The 20,623-nt window shown below is 38.0% G+C and overlaps 2 protein-coding genes across 2 annotated transcripts; one reads left to right on the top strand and one right to left on the bottom strand.

Moving 5' to 3' along the window:
* The first annotated feature begins 1 nt into the window (after position 1).
* agt (angiotensinogen) lies at positions 2 to 6,474 on the top strand. Its single transcript, XM_058058945.1, has 7 exons — positions 2 to 143; positions 1,712 to 2,134; positions 3,362 to 3,728; positions 3,813 to 3,937; positions 4,012 to 4,160; positions 5,779 to 5,935; positions 6,008 to 6,474. Exons 2-7 carry the CDS (start codon positions 1,715 to 1,717, stop codon positions 6,203 to 6,205), a joined length of 1,416 nt encoding a protein of 471 aa, XP_057914928.1. The 5' UTR covers positions 2 to 143; positions 1,712 to 1,714; the 3' UTR covers positions 6,206 to 6,474.
* A 783-nt stretch (positions 6,475 to 7,257) lies between these two features.
* Positions 7,258 to 20,556, bottom strand: cog2 (component of oligomeric golgi complex 2). Its single transcript, XM_058058941.1, has 18 exons — positions 20,389 to 20,556; positions 20,111 to 20,272; positions 14,592 to 14,657; positions 14,440 to 14,520; positions 14,271 to 14,374; positions 14,097 to 14,205; positions 13,771 to 13,950; positions 13,566 to 13,690; positions 11,943 to 12,069; positions 11,705 to 11,844; positions 11,458 to 11,519; positions 11,237 to 11,388; positions 10,231 to 10,416; positions 10,059 to 10,131; positions 9,021 to 9,163; positions 8,818 to 8,957; positions 7,747 to 7,933; positions 7,258 to 7,662 (listed from the first exon to the last, which is right to left on the bottom strand). Exons 1-18 carry the CDS (start codon positions 20,443 to 20,445, stop codon positions 7,564 to 7,566), a joined length of 2,193 nt encoding a protein of 730 aa, XP_057914924.1. The 5' UTR covers positions 20,446 to 20,556; the 3' UTR covers positions 7,258 to 7,563.
* Between the last annotated feature and the right edge of the window lie 67 nt (positions 20,557 to 20,623).

Genomic DNA, 20,623 nt, shown 5'->3' with positions numbered 1-20,623 from the left:
GGGACATTGGGAGGTCCCGGTTCTTGGCCTCCTGATCAGGCTGTGAGTCAGAGGTGTTAATCAGTAACCAGCAGGATCACCGCAGGCTTTAAAGGCGAGGAGAAGAGCAGCTGGAGCTTCATTCTGCAGCAGCCTGCAACACGGTAAGAACAAACGCTTCTCTCCATACTTTCTGATGGGATTTACGGAGATTATGGGATGTCATGTTGTTGTCACGGGGATTGACCGCCGGGTGTTGGTGTTGGTACGTTTGTGTGTGCATTGCTCAAAGACCAAGGCCGTGTCCTGGGATGTTTACTCATCTCAGAGGCGAAAGTCCTCTTCTTTTTTTTTTCTTGCACAAAAAAAAAAAATGTTCACCCAAATTTTCTTCTTTGTGGACGGTTATCAATACGCATGAAGAAGGTCCGTCAGTCAGAATGTTTGATTTGATTCATGGATGAGGAACTGTCCATCAGCCTTCTGAAGGACACTTGTTGGAATCTGCTCAACACAATCGGACTCAAGTGAATCGATTGATTTCTTTATAATAGATTTGTAAGATCAAGATGTCACAAGGCCTTTTGGGAAAATGGCAAATTTTGAAAAAATGAATAAATATTTAAGTCGGGTAAGTTAGGCTAACTAAAAAAAAAATTGCTACAAAAATCAAAGCCAACCAAAATTTAAAAAAAAAAGTATAATCTAATTATTATTATATATATAATTCTTTCAGCATTTTTTCTTACATGATTTATAATTTAAAATTATATATATAATATTATAATTATAATTTGTATATAATAATTTTTATTTTTATTATTTTAATATAATATGATACATAATTTAATGTATTTTAATTGCCATTTATTTATTAAATTTGATCCATTGCCTTCTTAAAAGTATTTTTTTAATTTTTAACCCTGAAAAACTAATTTAAATCTTTTTTAAATTGTTTTTTATTATTATTTTAATACAATATTATATATAATTTAATTTTAACCCTGAAAAACTAATTTTTAATAATTAATTTTTATTATTATTTTAATATAATATTATATATAATTTAATGTATTTTTATTGCCATTTATGTATTAAATTTGATCCATTACCTTCTTAAAAGTATTTTTTTTATTTTAACCCTGAAAAACTAATTAAAATTTTTTTTATTATCATTTTAATTTAATATTATATATAATTTAATGTATTTTATTGCCATTTATTTATTAAATTTGAACCATTCTTAAAACCTTCTTAAAAGTATTTTAAAAAAATGTTTAACCCTGAAAAACAGCACATAAAAATATCTATTTTAATGTATTAATTTTTCTAAATCGTATTTCTAATAATGATAAATGAGTGCAATATTTTTAAATTTAATTTATGTTTTATTTTAGAACCAAAGTCCTACAACGGGAACCTTTATTGACATTCATGAGATGTAAATCATCTCAATAAGCAAATCCGGTTCCAGCTCCTGGAAGAGAGAAAGTGAACTTAACATTATTGGCGCGTCGCATCAGGAGATCCAAAGCGCCAAGAAATGTGCTTCATTGTCAAAGCGAGGCTTGTTGCCGAGGGCGACGGCTGCTCTCTTTCAGCGAGCACAAAGAACCATCAATCCACGGCTGACATGTCGCCTCCTGGCCAAAAACCAGATCCAGCCAGATTGGAGGGGAAATCCGGACTTCCAGTTCATGTGTTCATGTGTTACTTCCTGTGTCCTCTCCAGAAAATGCATCGTTCTCCTCCGGTTCTCCTCCTGCTCCTCCTCCTGTGCTGCTACCTCTCAGGAGGCCGAGCCAACCGCGTCTACATCCACCCCTTCCATCTCTTCGCCGCCGACAATGTCAGCTGCGAGACCCTCCAGAACCACACCTCCAAGCCTCTGGACGCCGTTTCTGTGGCGCCCCTCGACATGGCGGTCCTGACGCCGTACGAGCGGGATCCGTCCGAGCGCGACAACCGCACACAGGACGCGACGCAGAGGACGGCGGTGTTGGCCGAGCTGTTGAACTCGCTGGGTTTGAGGATGTACCAGGCCCTCAGCGGCAAGCGGCCGGGAGCCAACGCGCTCTTCTCGCCCGTCGGCACCTACGGCTCCCTCGTCACCTTTGACCTGGGGGCCTCCAAGAAGACGGCCCGCTCCTTCCAGGTTTGGACGCGAGATTCCGGTGACTTTTAAAACGGCAAAGCGGCATCTATACTGCTGGCGTTCCTTTTTTGATGTGATATTTGTCCACCAGATGGCGCCATTTTTCCCATTCAAAGCATGCAGCACACTTACAACAACAACCATCACAACCAAAAATGTCCCATTGAAAACGATGAAAATCATATTCTCTATGTTCTATATTCCCTATATTCCCTATTACCACTTTTTCCTCCTCAATTTACAACTTTTTTCTCATAAATATACGATTTTATTCTCAAAGTATTTGTAAACACAAAATATATTTTTTCCTCCAAAACAAAACAATGCAGTCACAGGTTGTTGTTTTATTTAAAAAAATTAATATTTTTTTAATGGATTTAGTTTTTTATTCCCCAACTCCAGGCACAGTTTAATTTTTTTTTCTGAAAAGAATAAAAATTTAAAAAGTGTAGTTAGTTTTTTATAAGAATAAATAAAAGAGTTACAGTTTATTTTTTTCCAGAAAAATATTGTATATATTATATATATGTTTTGGGGGAAAAAGAACAAAAACAGAAAATGTTTTTACTTTTTTTCTTGGACAAAAAGTAGCATTACAGTAAATTTTTTTATTAAAAAAATTAAGTTAAAAAGTCTGAAAAATTAGGAGTTGGAGAAAAAAAATTTGAAAAAAAAATTGAGAAAAAAACAATGCAGTTACAGGTTTTTGTTTTATTTAAAAAATAAAAAAAATATATTGATTTAGTTTTTTATTCCCCAACTCCAGGCACAGTTTATATTGTTTTTTGAAAATAATAAAAATTAAAAATGTGTAGTTAGTTTTTTTCCCCCAGAATAAAAGAGTTACAGTTTAATTTTTTTTCAGTAAAAATTTGAGTTGAAATTGTTTTGGTGGAAAAAGAAAAAAAACTGAAAAATTGTTTACTTTTTTTCCCGGACAAAAAGTTGGATTACCGTTACATTTTTTATGAAAAAAATTAAGTTAAAAAATCTGACAAAAAATTGGAGTTGGAGGAAAAAAAAATTGAGAAAAAAAAAGTTGCGTAAAAAGTGTTTCACTTTTTTTGTCCTGAACAAAAAAACAAATTGAGTTAACTTTTGAAATTATATTTTATAATAATTTTTTTAATATATATTTCTATTTCAGGCAGAATAAAAGCTTGACTTGTGTTCAAGTGAAAAAAAAAAAACTAAGAAGCTGATTGACAGATCTCCTCCTCCCTCCAGGATCTCCTGGGCTTGAGCAGCGGCACCGACCGAGAAGACTGCGTCTCCCTGGTGGACGGACGCAAGGTCCTGAAGACGCTCCACCGCATCACCTCCCCGGTGGACGACGGGCTGGAAGACGAGATCACGACCCGAGTGTGGCTCTTCACGCGGCCGCATGTTCGCCTGTCCCAGGATGTGATTCAGGGCGGGAGGGACTTTGCCGACATGTTTTTCGCTCGTGGCGTGGAATTCTCCACGGATGAGAACCCGGAGCAGCCGATCAACTCATTTGTGGAGAAAACATCCGGCGGGAAAGTGAAAGACGCCTTCAAAGACGTGGACGTCAATTTCAACCTTCTCTTTCTTACGTCCTTCAACTTCCGAGGTTTGTCTCTGGTCTTTTCCTCATTCCGGAATTTTGTTTGGTTTTCCCATAAATCGGTACCTGAAGGAATGCGTGTCTCTGTAGGCAACTGGAAGACGGCCTTCCGCCCACAGAAGACGTCCTTGCAGGAGTTTACGGTGGACGAGACGACCACAGTGATGACGCCCCTGATGACCCACACCGGTCTCTACCACTACTACAACGATAAGGTATGTGCCTTGTAACAGAGTGGGCGCTCCTGTCTAATAACACATCTGTGTGTGTGTGTGTGTGTCCTTCCAAGATGAGACGCTGCACGGTGGTCAAACTGTCTCTGAGCAAACACTCCTACATGTTGCTGGTGCTTCCGCACGACGCCACCAATCTACAGGACGTAGAAGCTAAGCTACGCACCGACGTCATCTCCTCCTGGTACCACAACCTCCACCAGGGGTGAGGCGCCGCCTGGCTCTACGTCCACTACTTCTAGATCCACATCAGTCAAAGATCCTCTATTAACAGGAGCGCTGTGCGTCTGTTTTTTTAAGGACCTACTGCAAAAAAATACATATACACCGGTCAAAGATCCTCTATTAACAGGAGCACCGTGCAACTTTTTTTAATAACCTATGGCAAAACAAATACACACGCTGTAGTCAAAGATCCTCTATTAACAGGAGCGCTGTGCGTCTTTTGTTTTTTTAATGAATCAGAAAAAAGCTGAAAGAAACAAACAAACCTACTGCAAAAAAAACACACGCTCTAGTCAAAGATCTTCTATTAACAGGAGCGCTGTGCGTCTGTTTTTTAAGGACCTACTGCAAAAAAACGCACACGCTCTAGTCAAAGATCCTCTATTAACAGGAGCACTGTGCGTCTGTTTAATAACCTACTACAAAAAAATATACACACTCTAGTCAAAGATCGTCTATTAACAGGAGCACTGTGCGTCTGTTTTTTAAGGACCTACTGCAAAAAAATACACACGCTCTAGTCAAAGATCCTCTATTAACAGGAGTATTGTGTGTCTTTTTTTATGACCTACTGCAAAAAATACACACGCTCTAGTCAAAGATCATCTATTAACAGGAGCACTGCGTGCCTGTTTTTTAAGGACCTACTGCAAAAAAAAAAATACACACGCTCTAGTCAAAGATCCTCTATTAACAGGAGTGCTGTGCGTCTTGTTTTTTATGACCTACTGCAAAAAATTCACACACTCCAGTCAAAGATCATCTATTAACTGGAGCACTGCGTGTCTGTTTTTTAAGGACCTACTGCAAAAAAATACACACGCTCCAGTCAAAGATCCTCTATTAACAGGAGTGCTGTGCGTCATTTTTTAATAACCTACAGCAAAAAAAAAATACACACGCTATAGTCAAAGATCCTCTATTAACAGGAGCGCTGTGCGTCTTTTTTTTATGACCTACAGCAAAAAAATACACATGCTCTAGTCAAAGATCCTCTATTAACAGGAGCGCTGTGCGTCTTTTTTTTATGACCTACTGCAAAAAAATACACATGCTCTAGTCAAAGATCCTCTATTAACAGGAGTGCTGTACGTCGTTTTTAATAACCTACAGCAAAAAAATACACATGCTATAGTCAAAGATCCTCTATTAACAGGAGAACTGTGCGTCTTTTTTATATGACCTACTGCAAAATATTCACACATTCCAGTCAAAGATCGTCTATTAACAGAAGCACTGTGTGTCTGTTTTTCAGAACATACTTAAAAAAAAAAATACACACACTAGTCAAAGATCCTCTATTTACAGGAGTGTTGTGCGTCTTTTTTTTATGACCTAATCTCAGTCAAAGATCCTCTGGACAGAGGGACCACTCTGCTGTATTTTGTTAATGCCTGAGTGCAGGGGAAAAAAAGAAAAACTTGTCAAAGATCCTCTATTTGGCAGGAGTTCTCTGACTAACATTATTGATGTACAGTACGTCTTTGAAAAGGACAAAGATCTTCTATGTACGACAGCCGGATGCTCGGATGCTGGTTTAGAGAACAGACCGTCAAAGATGGTGTAGATGACGTGACCTTGATCTTGTCTTCATCCAGGTTGTTGGAGTTGTCCGTGCCCAAGTTCTCCTCGTCTTCAGCGAACGACGTGCGTGATCTTTTAGGCAACATGGATCCCGAAGTGGAATCCAGACTTTTGGGCTCGCAGGCTGAATTCAGTCGTCTGGCGAACGCTCAAACCTTCAACATCGACAAGGTAACCAAGGTAACGTTTCTAGGCGTGTTCCAGGAGATCACATGTTGATCACATGTCTTCCGTGTCCTTCAGGCCGTCAACGTGGTGTCCTTTGAGATGTCGGAGGAAGGAGCGGCGTCCCTGGACGAGAAGGAGGAGGAGGAGGAGAAGAAGGAGGAGGCGGGCGTTGCAGTGAAAGTGTCCTTGAACAAACCGTTCTTCTTTTCAGTGATGGAGGAGGAATCGAACGCTATGCTCCTGTTGGGGAAGATCACCAACCCAACGCTCTGAACAAAAGTACTCACTTGCCTCTCTTAGTTAGCATCCTGGTCAGTATTTATGGAGAACTTCTCTATCAGTGTTATTGTTTATGTAACGTTACTACAGCGGACGTCCGCACTGTACTAGTAGTACTACTACACAGTACTCGCTTTGTACTCGTACTCGCTTTGTTTGTCCTCGTAGCTCACTTGGCTTTTCTTGTACATTCCAACTAAAGATTTTATTTTTGCTTTATGACAACTTGCAATATCTGGAATAAATATTTGTTCCTCAACCAACCTAAACTCAGTCCACTTATTTTAAAGTTTCAAACGAGTCATATAAATGTCATACAAACATGTATACACATACACACATACTTATATATACACATACATACTTACATACTTACATACATATATATATATATATATATATATATATATATATATATATATATATATATATATATATATATATATATATATATATATATATACACATACAAACATGTATACACACACAGTTATACATACACATACATACATATACATATATACACATACATACATGCATACTGTATATATACACATGCACACACATACATACACACACTTATATATACACATATGTACACATACATACATACGTATATACACACAAATACATATATATACACACACATACATAGTGTAGTACTACATAGTATAGTACATACACACATACATACATACATACATAGTATAGTACATACACATACATATATATACACATACAAGCATGCTGTATACATACACATACATACATATATTTACACATACATACATGCACTGTATATATACACATGCACACATACATACACACACATACTTATATATACACATATGTACACACATACATACATATGTATATACACATAAATAAATACATATATATACACACACATACATACATAGTATAGTACATACATACATAGTATAGTATTACATAGTATAGTACATACACACATGCATATATATATATACACACATACATATATACACATACATACATACATACATACATACATACATACATACATACGTATATATATGTATATATACACACATACAAGCATACACATATGCACATGATTCATATTGATAGCATTTATTTTACAAAAAGATCCTGCACATAACTCCCAAGTGTATAATAATAATAATAATAATAATCAAATTAAATATGGACCAAAATGTCACAATGCTGTCATTTGTATGACATTCCTTCTTTCCAGTGTGGTTTGGAGTCACTGAGTGGAAAACATTCCACATCCCGTCTAGTCACATGATGTCGGACTTGTGCACGATGGTGTTCCATCTCCTTGGGGAGGGGGGGGGGGTTCCTGTTGTCTACTGGTTGTGGTCCACCAGGTCTCGGGCCTCCTTCACCAGCTCCATCAGACTGGAGAACATGGAGATGTCCGCCGGCTCCAGACCCATCTTGCGGATCTGAAAGACAACAACACAAGAGTCAGCGTATGATGACTGCCATTTTGACCCCCCTACCCCCGGCCCCCGAGTGGCGCCACCCACCTGTTCCCCCAGGTACTCCACATCCAGAGCCAGCTGCAGTCGGATCTTGCTGTCGTCCGTCGGGCCGCCGTTGGATCCCGCCGCACTGGTCGACGCGTTGGCTCCTTTCCTGGCTTGCTTCAGCCTCTTCAGGCTCTCCTCCATCTTTCTCACCGAGCTCAGAACCTCAGAGATGGTCTCATAGTACCTGAGCAACACAAGCGCGCATGTTCGATTACTTAGACCGGGGGTCTCAAACATGCGGCCCGCGGGCCAAATGTGGCCCGCAGGACACTAGTTGGAGGCCCCCGCCTTGATATGAAAGTTTAATATTAGTTTGATATGGATGCTGTATGGTATCATGTACCCAGAAAAAATGATTACGTTTGATTAATGTTCATGTTAAAGGTTAAATAACTGTTAATAGTTATCCTCCCTATCCGTGTGGAAGTGGTAAGTTTTTGGCTATTTAAGTTTTAAAGGAAATAATTTGAAGGTTACCGTTTAGGTCGCTAGCTCTCTAGTTTGCGAGTTAGCATGTGTCTCAAGACCCTGCAGTTGCGCAATATGTTGTAAATAAAAAGAGTATAAATGTGACTATAGTCGTGTTTTGTCATGTCTACATGAATTTAATAACGCTTTATTAATTTTAATCTGAAAAAAATAATTAGTCTGTCCACCAACTATATGTGGTTTCTTAAGTTTTTATTATTTGCCGTTTTATTATTATTATTATTATTATATTTATTTATTTATTTATTTATTTATTACCGATTGATTGATTTTCTTTATTCTTGATTTGTTTATTTATTTGCATCTTATTTTGTGTAGAAAAAATTAAAAAAAAGTTTTTTTAATTTTTAAAAATTTTTAATTAAAAAAATTATTTTTTACATTTTTTCGTTTTTAATAAATGCGTTTTTTTTGGGTTTTTTTTTGGAAAACCTGATGCGGCCCAGTCTCACCCAGACCCGAGCTCCAGTGGCCCCGAAGTAAATAGAGTTTGAGACCCCTGACTTAGACGATATAATATAATAATACAAATGAACATTTTGATGATTTGAGTTGCGTTCCCAAACCGTATGAGCTCACCTTTGCGTGCACTCCGAAAGCGTCACTCTCATCCACTCTTGCGTTGTCGCCGGATGGACCAGGCCCGTTGAGTCGGACAGCAGTTGGTGAAGCGGCTGCAGGGCGTTGTCCATGTACGCCGACGCTCGCACGGGCGCTTCCTGTCCTCACAAGACGACACGCTGAGCAACCGTCTCGATATGACAAACCCAACACGGACTGACCTTATTGGTCCTGCGGTAGAGCCGTGGCACCTCCGACGCGCTCTTGAGGAAGCGGCAGCAGCGCTCGCCGAGCTGCTGGGTCATGCGTGCGCTGAGGGCGGGGACGATGCCGGACAGACGGGCGTTGGAGTCCGCTAGCGCCTCTAAAGGGGACGAATAAGGAAACACTCATTACTTCATTCACACACCTTTTAAAGCGCCTTTCGTGGTAATGGTAATGGTTTAATTTCATTTGAACATGCATCAGATTACAATTGAATGCATCACATAATCAGTTCACAGTTCCACATGTCCAAAAGGAGTAGGAAGAAGCAAAGCTTATTAAATCCTACCCCTCCATCTGGTACTTTTACAATCAGTAACTGTTACATTTGTTCACTCCCTGCTTTCCTTAAAAAAATTAAATTAAAAAATTATTTTGTTATGTTATCATTTTTAAAATATTTTTTTATAATTTTTTTCTATTTTTTAAAATATTTTTTTCAATTTTTTTAATTCATTCATTCATTCATTCATTTTCTACCGCTTTTTCCTCACGAGGGTCGTGGGGGTGCTGGAGCCTATCCCAGCTGTCTTCGGGCAAAAGGCGGGGTACACCCTGGACTGGTGGCCAGCCAATCACAGGGCACATATAGACAAACAACCATTCACACTCACATTCATACCTATGGACAATTTGGAGTCGCCAATTAACCTAGCATGTTTTTGGAATGTGGGAGGAAACCGGAGTACCCGGAGAAAACCCACGCATGCACGGGGAGAACATGCAAACTCCACACAGAGATGGCCGAGGGTGGAATCGAACCCTGGTCCTCCTAGCTGTGAAGTCTGCGCGCTAACCACTAGATCGCTGTGCCGCCCCAAATTTTTTATTATCATTTTTTTCTTCACAAAAATAAAAAAATATAAACAATTATAAAAAACATTATTTAAAAAAATAAAAAAATATTAACAATTATTAAAAAAATATATAATAAAAAAATATAAAATAATAAAATAAATTAAAAAAAAATAAATGTGATATCAGCCAACACTTACCTTCCACAATGGCAAAATTTGTGAAGCCAATGTCATCCAACCGCCGTCTGACTATCTGTGACAGTTCTGGTAGCTAAGAGACGAGAGGAGCTCGTTAGAAATATATCCTGACATCTAGTCCAAGAACTCTTGGACTGATGAAACTAAAATGGAGGACATCGACGTCTCATACCTGCTTTTGTAGTTTCTGCACGTCTGCGGCGATGTGGATCAGATGTTTGGTGGACAAGGAGGCGGGGCTTCCGCTCTCGCTGCCCGTCTCCTCCATGGACGTCCTGCTGGAGGTAGACGAGGCCGAGCTGGGGAGGGGCCTGGTGGGCTCTTTGCCGGCGTCTTGGGTCGGGGTCTTGGTCAGAACCTGTTCACAAGGACCGGCGGATCATGGTAATGGTAATGGTTTAATTTCATTTGAACATGCATCAGATTACAATTGAATGCATCACATAATCAGTTCCCAGTTCCACATGTCCAAAAGGAGTAGGAAGAAGCAAAGCTTATTAAATCCTACCCCTCCATCTGGTACTTTTACAATCAGTAACTGTTACATTTGTTCACTTCCTGCTTTCCTAATATAATTTAAACAATTTTAAAAAAATGTATTTTATTATTTTATAATTTTTTAAATATGTCTTTATGATTTTTTCCATTTTTTTAAATATTCTTTTCTATTTTTTAAAATAATTTTTTCAATTTTTTTCACATTTTTCAAATTTTTTCATTTTTTTTTATACATTTTTTCAATTTTTTTCAATTTTTTTGTCACGTACCAAAGTACGAGGTGATATGACCATACAATGACATTATGCTCACCATAACTCCCATAAATTTATTTTATTATAATTTTATTATAATTATTTAAAATATTTTTTTAATAATTTATTTTTTTAATAATGTTTTTTATAATTTTTAATATTTTTTATTTTTGTCACGTACCGAAGTACGAGGTGATATGACCATCCAATGACATAATGGTTACCATAGTAACCGCCAATATAGTGATATATATATAGCACATCATGACTGGTTCAAGACTCTTCATCCTTGAAGTATTTTTTATTTTTTAATTTAATTTAATTTTATGTTTTTGGTGATATGACCATACAATGACATAATGGGTACCATAGTAACTGTCAATCATCACAACAATGCTAACGATGACTTGCCATCGAGGCTGTTACCTCGTTCAGGAAGGTTCCATATCGCGAGTAGAGCTGCAGGGTCAGCTTCCAGAAGCGGTGCGCCAAAGGCGGGAGGTAGACTTGGTCGGACCAGCACCTCATGACGCAGGACCAGAGCACCGCAGACGCTTGCAGGCGGTATACGCTCCCGGCTGGACGTAAATACACATACCATGATCGTTAGGTATGCTAGGTCGGCTAAAAACATAGGAAAGACAAACCTGGTGCAGCTTGTAGTCCATCACTGATGGCGTTCTCCAGACTTCCTGCTATTTCCTTGAACCTACAAAAGAACAAAACAACCAAAGTGAAATCAGCGACATGAAGCAACACTGTCCTTCCTGGAAATAACAGACTTTGTGTTATGCAACGTTTATGTACGAGCGGCTAACAAATAAACACGCAGCCAAGGGTTCACACTGTGCTGCGCTGTACACGCGTTGGTTTTATTTACGAGCAAAAACGCACCGCAGCTGAAAATAAACGGGTAGATTCCATTTGTTGTGGAAGCCGACGTAAGAAGGATGCACTCTGAGCCTCCTCACGCTGGCCTGGGAGCTGCACTGACGCTCGAACCTGCGCACAAAGTCTGTGCTCATGCTGTAACGCTAGAAGAAGACCGAGAACACACACACACACACACACACACACACACATGGTGAGACCATGACAAGCAACAAACATCAAAGTGACTTTTAAGTTCTACCTCAAAAAAAATATCTGGGTTTCCGGGGTTGAACAGATAAGCCAACCTCTCCTCGATGCATTTCACCATCTCGGGCCACACTGAGTTCACCGTGAAGTCGTAGCCGGGAACGATGTCGGCTTTGTCGCTGAGGAGAGAAAATAATTATTAGACAATATTTAATGAAATAATAATTGTATAAAAAGAGCTGCGCGGTGGAAGAGTGGTTAGCGCGCAGACCTCACAGCTAGGAGACCCGAGTTCAATCCCACCCTCGGCTATGTCTGTGTGGTTGGTTTGTGTGGGATTTCTCCGGGTACTCCGGTTTCCTCCCACATTCCAAAAACATGCTAGGTTAATTAGCGACTCCAAATTGTCCATAGGTATGAATGTGAGTGTGAATGGTTGTTTGTCTATATGTGCCCTGTGATTGGCTGGCCACCAGTCCAGGGTGTACCCCGCCTCTTGCCCAAAGACAGCTGGGATAGGTTCCAGCATCCCCCCGTGACCCTTGTGAGGATAAGCGCTAGAAAATGAATGAATCTTCATACTACATGTTCTTCTTGTAATATTTTGACTTTAATATTTAATTAACATTCACAAAGCTACTGTAATTCTAGATTTAGTTGGTTTATTATTATATTACAACTTTATGGCAACTTCTTTAATATTTCAACTTGGGTTAATTGGCGATTTATTTAATTCACATTGTCTGAAAATTAACTAAAAAGAAAAAATGGCCGACACTCATGTTTACAAGTGCCATCATGTCATAACGCCGCAAAAATTGAAGTATAAGCAGGATTAAGTACTGTAAAAAAAAACAAAAATTATTTTGACAAATGGTTTTCTCCGGGTACTCCGGTTTCCTCCCACATTCCAAAAACATGCTAGGTTAATTAGCGACTCCAAATTGTCCATAGGTATGAATGTGAGTGTGAATGGTTGTTTGTCTATATCTGCCCTGTAATTGGCTGGCCACCCCACCTCTCACCCGAAGACAGCTGGGATAGGCTCAAGCACCCTCTCGTGAGGATAAGCGGTAGAAAATGAATGAATGAAATAATAATTGTATAAAGTAATGAAGAAATTCAGGCATTCCATCTGAAAAGATCTATGACTCAAAATGAATCAGATTCGGAAGCAGAATCGTTCAAATGCAAACGATGCCCGATCCTGGCCAGTTTGGAGCAGCAGCTCCAGAATGTACTGCACTGTTTGGCCGCCACCAGCAGAGGGCGTCATTTACATGTTTTTCTTTCATTCATTCATTTTCTACTGCTTTTCCTCACAATGGTCGAGGTGGGTGCTGGAGCCTATCCCAGTTGTCTCCAGGCGAGAGGCGGGGTACACCCTGGACTGGTGGCCAGCCAATCACAGGGCACATATAGACAAACAACCATTCACACTCACATTCATACCTATGGACAATTTGGAGTCGCTAATTAACCTAGCATGTTTTTGGAATGTGATAGGAAACCGGAGTACCCGGAGAAAACCCAACCTCCACACAGAGATGGCCGAGGGTGGGACTGAACCCTGGTCTCCTAGCTGTGAGGTCTGCGTGCTAACCACTCCACCACCGTGCAGCATATTTTTCTTTCCAAAATTTCCTGTAGAAGCCTTTCCCAATAATAATAATACCTGGCTACGGCTCCTCCCGTCACCTCCCTCAGTAGTCGGCAGTGGTGAGGAACAAACTCCAGCAGCGTTGAAAACATCATCTGGAGACCATTTGGACGGGACTCCACCACCTCTTCCACAATCACCTACAAGCAGCAGGGACGTTTTTTTTTATTCAGGGTCGGGTGTTTGTTTCAAAGAATGGTACTTCCTTCTTTATATTGACCTGATCTATGAACGGTTTCACCAGGACTTGTCCCACCAGCGCTTCGGCGTCTCGGGTCTTGTCGATGGTGGCGTAAGTCCTCAGGCAGTGACGCACCATGTCCACGTTGGACGTCTGTAGACCTTCAATGAGAAGACCCTCCAGAGACTGTTGCAGCATGGAGGTGATGCCTGCGATGCGCTGGAAGGTGTGTTGCAGATGCAAACATTTGCAATTATGCAAATTTGACTATTACATCACCACCGCAAATACATTACAGTCCTTTGGGAAACACTGCAAACTTGTTGGTCAGATCGTTATGTCATGAACGCATCACCAGAACTTACAGGTCTGACTTTGTCCAGCAGGGGCATGCCTTTGCTCTGCACAGCGTGGAACTGCAGCTGGTTGAATTCTGTGGCGATTCTCTCCAGGATCTGACCTGCTAACAAGGGGCTGAACACCCAAAAGGTATCATCTACCGGACTAGGATCTTCAAATATCGTGATCCACAATCACACCTGCTGATTTCCAAAGAACTGGACTCTTTGGGGTTCTGGGAGTTGAGGATTTTCTCAATCTTCTCAACCGAGCGCACCACCTGGATCAGTCTCAGGACGCAAACCTGACAGACATTCGAGTGAATATCTTTTAATGGTCTACAACATAGAGTACTACCTAAGGCACTACCTTTTTCTTCTGCAGGTCTTCCTGTTTGGACAGCTGGGTGTCTATTGCATTTATCACCTCGCTCACACATGACCGGAGACTCTGCATCAGATGACAAGTCATCAATATTAATATGGAAGAATCCAAACAATACATTTTAAATAAACACATACCATAACCTCCTCACGTAACTGTCCCAGCGGCACAGAGAGCTGATTGAGGGCTTTGTCCATCCCCACCTGAGATAAAGCCACAAACCTTATAAGTAATGGTAATGGTTTAATTTCATTTGAACATGCATCAGATTACAATTGAATGCATCACATAATCAGTTCACAGTTCCAAAAGGAGTAGGAAGAAGCAGAGCTTATTAAATCCTACCCCTCCATGTGGTACTTTTACAATCAGTAACTGTTACATTTGTTCACTTCCTGCTTTCCTAATATAATATTTAAATAAATTTAATTTTTTTTCATTTTCTTATTTATTTATTATTGTATATTTTGTATATTATATTATATATGTTTATTATTTATTAATGTATTTTTTATTTTATTTTATTATTTTTAATTTATTTTTTTATTTTTTGTCACATACCGAAGTACAAAGCTTATTAAATCCTACCCCTCCATCTGGTACTTTTACAATCAGTAACTGTTTTTTTTTTTTTTTTTTTTTTTTTTTTTTTTTTTTTATTCAGTCATGACAACACCAAATATTGTACACAATATTGACATCAATAACATAATCACAAAATCAAAATTCATGTGTTGAATAATAATGACTGAAAAGGCATAGGCAGAAGCAAACTGCTTATAAAAGCCTATCCTATAATTTCAGCTTTTTAGGCTACCAACCTCCAGAAAAGCAAAGAAACAACAACAGAAAATTAATCACACTTATAAACTTCAAAAATAGCTTTACAAACCATTTTCTTAAAAGCCAAAAAGGAATGACATGTTTTTAAATTTATGTTGGCATCATTCCAGAATTTAACTCCAGTGATGGAGACGCATCTCCTTTTCATACCTTTTTTAGCTTTTTGTACAGTAAATTTACAAACACCTCTGAGATTATAGGGACTCTCCTGAATTGAAAAGAACTTCTGTATTGAGTCAGGGAGCGTTTTTGATTTTGCTCTGAACATAATTTGCATTATTTTATAATAAAACAAATCGTAAAATTTCATGACATGAGAATTTAGAAAAAGTGGCTCCGTGTGAGCATAATAATCAGCCTTATTAATGATACGTATTGCTCGTTTTTGCAGTTTTATTATTGAATTTATGGTGCTTTTAAAAGTGGATCCCCACAATTCCACACAGTAAGATATGTAGGGAACAATCAATGAATTGTAGATCAAATGCAAAGCCTTGGAATTCAATACATATCTGGATTTATAAAGGATTGCAAGTGATTTTGACATTTTCCCTTTGATATATTCAGTGTGTTGTTTCCATGTTAATTTTTGATCAATGACAACCCCAAGGAATTTAGTCTCAGAAACTCTTTCAATGTCGACATTACAGATTTTCAGTTTAACATTACAATCGCTTTCATTTAGATTCCCAAAAACCATAAATTTTGTTTTCTTAATATTTAAAGATAATTTATTGACATCAAACCAAGTCTTGAGATTTTCCAGCTCCATTTCTACACAACGCAAAAGTTCCTTTAAATTCTTACCAGAGCAAAACAAATTAGTATCATCTGCAAATATTACATATCTAAAAAAACCAGTTACATTGCAGATGTCATTGATATAGAGAATGAACAATATTGGACCAATCACTGATCCTTGTGGTACACCACATGTGATCTTTCTAAGTGCTGAACTAGTGTTATTGATTTGTACACACTGGTGTCTATTACCTAAATAACTTTCCAACCAAGAATGAGCAACCCCTCGTATTCCATACATCTCTAATTTCTTCAATAACTGTCTGTGATCTATGGTATCAAAAGCCTTCTGCAGATCAATATACAGACCAATAGAACACTCACCATTTTCATTTGCATTTGATATTTCTTCTACCATTTGCATTACTGCAAATGCAGTAGTTCTACCTTCTCTGAATCCGTATTGATTTTCACTTAATAATTTATTTTTATGAATGAAGAGATTTAATTGTTTCACAAACAATTTCTCTAAAATTTTTGAAAATTATGGCAAAAGTGATATTGGTCTGTAATTTTCCATACAGTGTTTGTCACCATTTTTATAAATTGGGATCACTTTTGCTAACTTCATGTTGTCAGGAAAGGTCCCTTTTTGAAAAGACAGATTACAAACATAGGTCAAAGGTCTGACAATATAATCAATAACATCTTTAATAATTACTGTATCAATGGAATGGATGTCGAGTGATCTCTTATTTTTTAATTTTCTTACAATTTCAATAATGTCAGTTTCATGTACCCCACTTAGAAACATAGAACTAACATTAGTGTTGATCAAATTTTTAAACATGTTTTTGTTGTCATCAGATACAGTAATCTGTTTTGCCAAAGAAGCTCCAACATCTACAAAGTAGTCATTGAACTCGTCAACAATATTTTTTAAATCATCCACTCTATCATTAACTTTATTTATAAAAAAATCAGGAAGTTCTGAATTATTATTTTTATTCTGAATGATAGAATTGATTACCTTCCAAGTTTTTTGTATATTATTTTTACTGTCCTCCAACATTTTACTGTAGTATTCCTTTTTTTGAGTTCTCATAATAGTAGTTAGTTTGTTCTTATAACGCTTATATTTTTCCTCACTATCACTAGTTCTCTGCTGTAAAAACTTTTTGTACAGTTGATTTTTCTTATTGCATGCCTTTTGCAGACCTTTTGTAATCCATGGTTTACCTTCATAATGATCTTTCACCCTACACATTTTTATAGGACAATGCTTATTATATAATTTCAAGAATACAGACAAAAATGCATCATATGCTAAATCTGGATCATCGACATAAACCTCATCCCAGTTACAATTCCTAAGATCCTTCTTTAAGGCTTCAGTTCTTTCTGGTGTTTTTAGTCTCCTTAATTTGCAGGGAAGTTTATTTTTATCAGTCGGACATCTAGCAATTAAATTATGCACAACTACAAAAACAGGAAGGTGGTCACTGACATCACTTATGAGCAAACCACTTGTTACTTGTTGATGAGTATTTGTAAAAATATTGTCTATAAGTGTTGCACTCTCTTTAGTTATTCGACTCGGTTTATCAATTAGAGGCCAAATACCTAAACTGAACATTGTGTTGCAAAATTCTGTTGTCATTTTATGTTCATTCCATTTCATTAAATCAATATTGAAATCACCACAAACAAAAACTTGTTTCTTATCACATACCTTACCTAAAATGTCAACCATGGAATTAACAAGGGAATCAATACAAGAGCCAGGTGTCCTATATACACAACTCACAATAATACTTTTCAGATTCGTGGAATGAATTTCAATTGTCAGACTCTCCATGATATCATCCACAACCGTACTGTCAACCACTCTACACTGAAAGTCTTTCTGTACAAAGAGAGCCACTCCACCACCCCTTTTAGTTTTGCGGTTTACACTAAAATGATTGTATCCCTCCAATATGAAATTGGAGCCCTTTTCATTTGTCAGCCAGGTTTCACTGATGGCAATGACTTGAAAACTATGTTTTAATGATTGCAAATTTTCTTTGATTTGATCAAAATTTGCATAGAGGCTTCGACTATTAAAGTGTATAATTGAAAATCCATCCAGACCGAGTTCATTAAACAGATTTTCCGTGTAATATTTGGACCCAGCGTTCCAATCTTTATAAAAATTTGCATCTGGATCAATGTCATTCTCAAAGCTAAATGATTTATGTTCATCTGACTTCAAAAAACTTAAGTGTGACTCCTCATATATTCTATTGAGACAGGGCTCAGCTAAAAAGTTTTCATTCTCATAGAAATCATCATACTCCTGTTCTAAAGGAAAATATATTTTTTTATCTGTCATATCCTAAGTGAAAAAAGCAAATATCCACAAAAAACAGCAAAACAAAATCACAAATTTTGTACAATGTACAAAATATAATACAACTGCTCTCTATAGAGCACATGGTATAACTCAAAGTAAAAAGCAACAAATTCTGTTTTCATACTTCGCACTAACTCTTTATCTTGCTTCTTTGTTCTAATAAACCAAACAAACATTTTCCAATCCTCTAAGTGTGCCATTTGCTAACCAAGCTGCACCTATTGTCACTTATATTGTTCCAGATCTCTCAGATTCCTCACTGCAATCACCTTTGCCTGCTCTGGTGGTCCGTTTAACTTGATAAATGTTTTCCCATTTCTTGTCCATGTTGCTTGAATTTTATTTTGTTTTCTGAGTATGCGGCTATGTCTAGCTATTTCAGCATTTTTCTTTGTCAAATGTTCATTTATGTACACCCCTGTGCCCTTTAGTTTTTTTGCCTGCCGTAGTAGATTAATCTTATACTTTCTGTTGGTAAGCTGAACAACAATGGTTGGTTTGGCATTTTTATCCTTATGTGGAAGGCTGTGGCAGGCTGAGATGTTCTCACTGTCCAGATCAATGTTCTTACTGCTCAAAAATTTAACAACTTGTGTCTCTAGTGTGAGCAGTTCTCCAGGTGGTGCATCCTCACCTTGCTGGTCGCTGGCTGCAGCCCTGGCATAGCTGCGATGTCTTGTATCCAGCCCAGTGATGATCAGATCATTTCCCCTGGAGAACTGCTCCAAGTCATCGATCCTTTCTTCAAGCAGATGGATCTTCTGGTCTTTAAGTTTGATTGTGGCCTTCAGCTCACGGACTTCTTCCACTAGGCCCATCAGACTGGCTTGCTGCTTAACCACTTTGCTGATCTCCTCAGACATGAAATTGAGCGTTTTTTTAATCTCTTCCAGCTCTTCTGCCAACTTTTTAGTTGTTGTCGCCATGTTTTCAACCTCTTTTACAAAAGGTATGCTCCAGGAAGCTTGAAGTTCTGTTGCTGGTCACTGTATGCTCTCAGGCCTCTTTCAAAGTTCACGGTCAAAAAACACCAGAACTCGTCAAATATCCTCAAAAAATGAACCAAAAGAATACTTTATCACCAACAATGCTTTCATAGCACATGGATGGCACCAGTATTTTGGTGATTTTAAACAGATTTGCAAAGAGACTCTGACACAGGAAAATTAGTGGCAGCCATCTTTGATTTTCATCAAAGTACCTTCAGTACGTCTAGCAGACATCTGAGGAACTGTTACATTTGTTCACTTCCTGCTTTCCTAATATAATTTAATTTTTTTATAATTTTTTAAATTTGTTATTATATATTTTGTATTTTATATTATATATATTTATTATTTAATTTATTATTTATTAATGTATTTTTTTTATTATTTTTATTTTTTTTGTCACGTACCGAAGTACGAGGTGATATGAGCATCCAATGACATAATGGGTACCATAGTAAGTGTCAATATAGTGATATATATAGCACATCATGACTGGTTCAAGACTCTTCATCCTTGTATTTAGCAAACATCAACTGCTTGTATTGTTTCTTGAATTGGCTCATCGTTGTTTGCATTGTTTGATTTCCTTACTCAATCCATTCCATAGTTCGATTCCACATACTGAAAATGCTATGGCTAAGTAAAAGTCGTGTGGAAAAAACAAGAAGGAACAACGAGATCAAATTACCAAATTGGTGGAGAGGTTAACAAAGTCAGCATAGTCCTTGTTGATGAGCTCCACCATGGCTGTCTTTAGCAGCTTGTAGTAGAGCTCCAGGTCTTCTCTCATCTCCTCCAGCTGCACCTGCTTCCGACATTCTGACACAAACTGGTCAACGTCAAAGTCATCCTGCAGGAAAACACAGAAAGATGAACATTTAACCTTGTTATTTAGTCAATCACATTCGTCAAGTAGCAAGAAGCTAGTTCGTCGAAGATAAATCCCGTGACAACAACGACTCTCACCTTCATAAAAACATCCTTATCGAAGCATAAAGAGTCGGGTCCTTTAGGTAAATTCATGATTTATTATTAAAAAAACGGAGCTACAACATAACAATACACAAACATAGGACGGTAGATTAGTGTTGCTGCATAACTTCCGCAAACATGGCACACTACCAACGAAGAAGAAACCAGCCGCGAAAGCTGCTGTAGCGTCCCCAAGTGGACACTTGTAGAAACTACAGCGTGGTACTGC

The sequence above is a fragment of the Doryrhamphus excisus genome, chromosome 20 (assembly GCF_030265055.1).
Source record: "Doryrhamphus excisus isolate RoL2022-K1 chromosome 20, RoL_Dexc_1.0, whole genome shotgun sequence".
Classification (NCBI taxonomy): Eukaryota; Metazoa; Chordata; class Actinopteri; order Syngnathiformes; family Syngnathidae; genus Doryrhamphus; species Doryrhamphus excisus.
Note: the sequence above shows the minus strand (reverse complement) of the source record. Positions and strands in the feature narration are given on the sequence as shown.

Excerpts from the sequence above, each read along its gene's own strand:
- agt (XM_058058945.1), top strand. The coding sequence starts at position 1,715 with ATGCATCGTTCTCCTCCGGTTCTCCTCCTGCTCCTCCTCCTGTGCTGC. Across the intron at positions 3,938-4,011 it reads ACCACTACTACAACGATAAG|ATGAGACGCTGCACGGTGGT; the intron begins GTATGTGCCTTG and ends TGTCCTTCCAAG. Across the intron at positions 4,161-5,778 it reads TACCACAACCTCCACCAGGG|GTTGTTGGAGTTGTCCGTGC; the intron begins GTGAGGCGCCGC and ends GTCTTCATCCAG.
- cog2 (XM_058058941.1), bottom strand. The coding sequence starts at position 20,445 with ATGAATTTACCTAAAGGACCCGACTCTTTATGCTTCGATAAGGATGTT. Across the intron at positions 14,658-20,110 it reads TTAACCTCTCCACCAATTTG|GTGGGGATGGACAAAGCCCT; the intron begins GTAATTTGATCT and ends GCTTTATCTCAG. Across the intron at positions 12,070-13,565 it reads ACGGGAGGAGCCGTAGCCAG|CGACAAAGCCGACATCGTTC; the intron begins GTATTATTATTA and ends TTCTCTCCTCAG.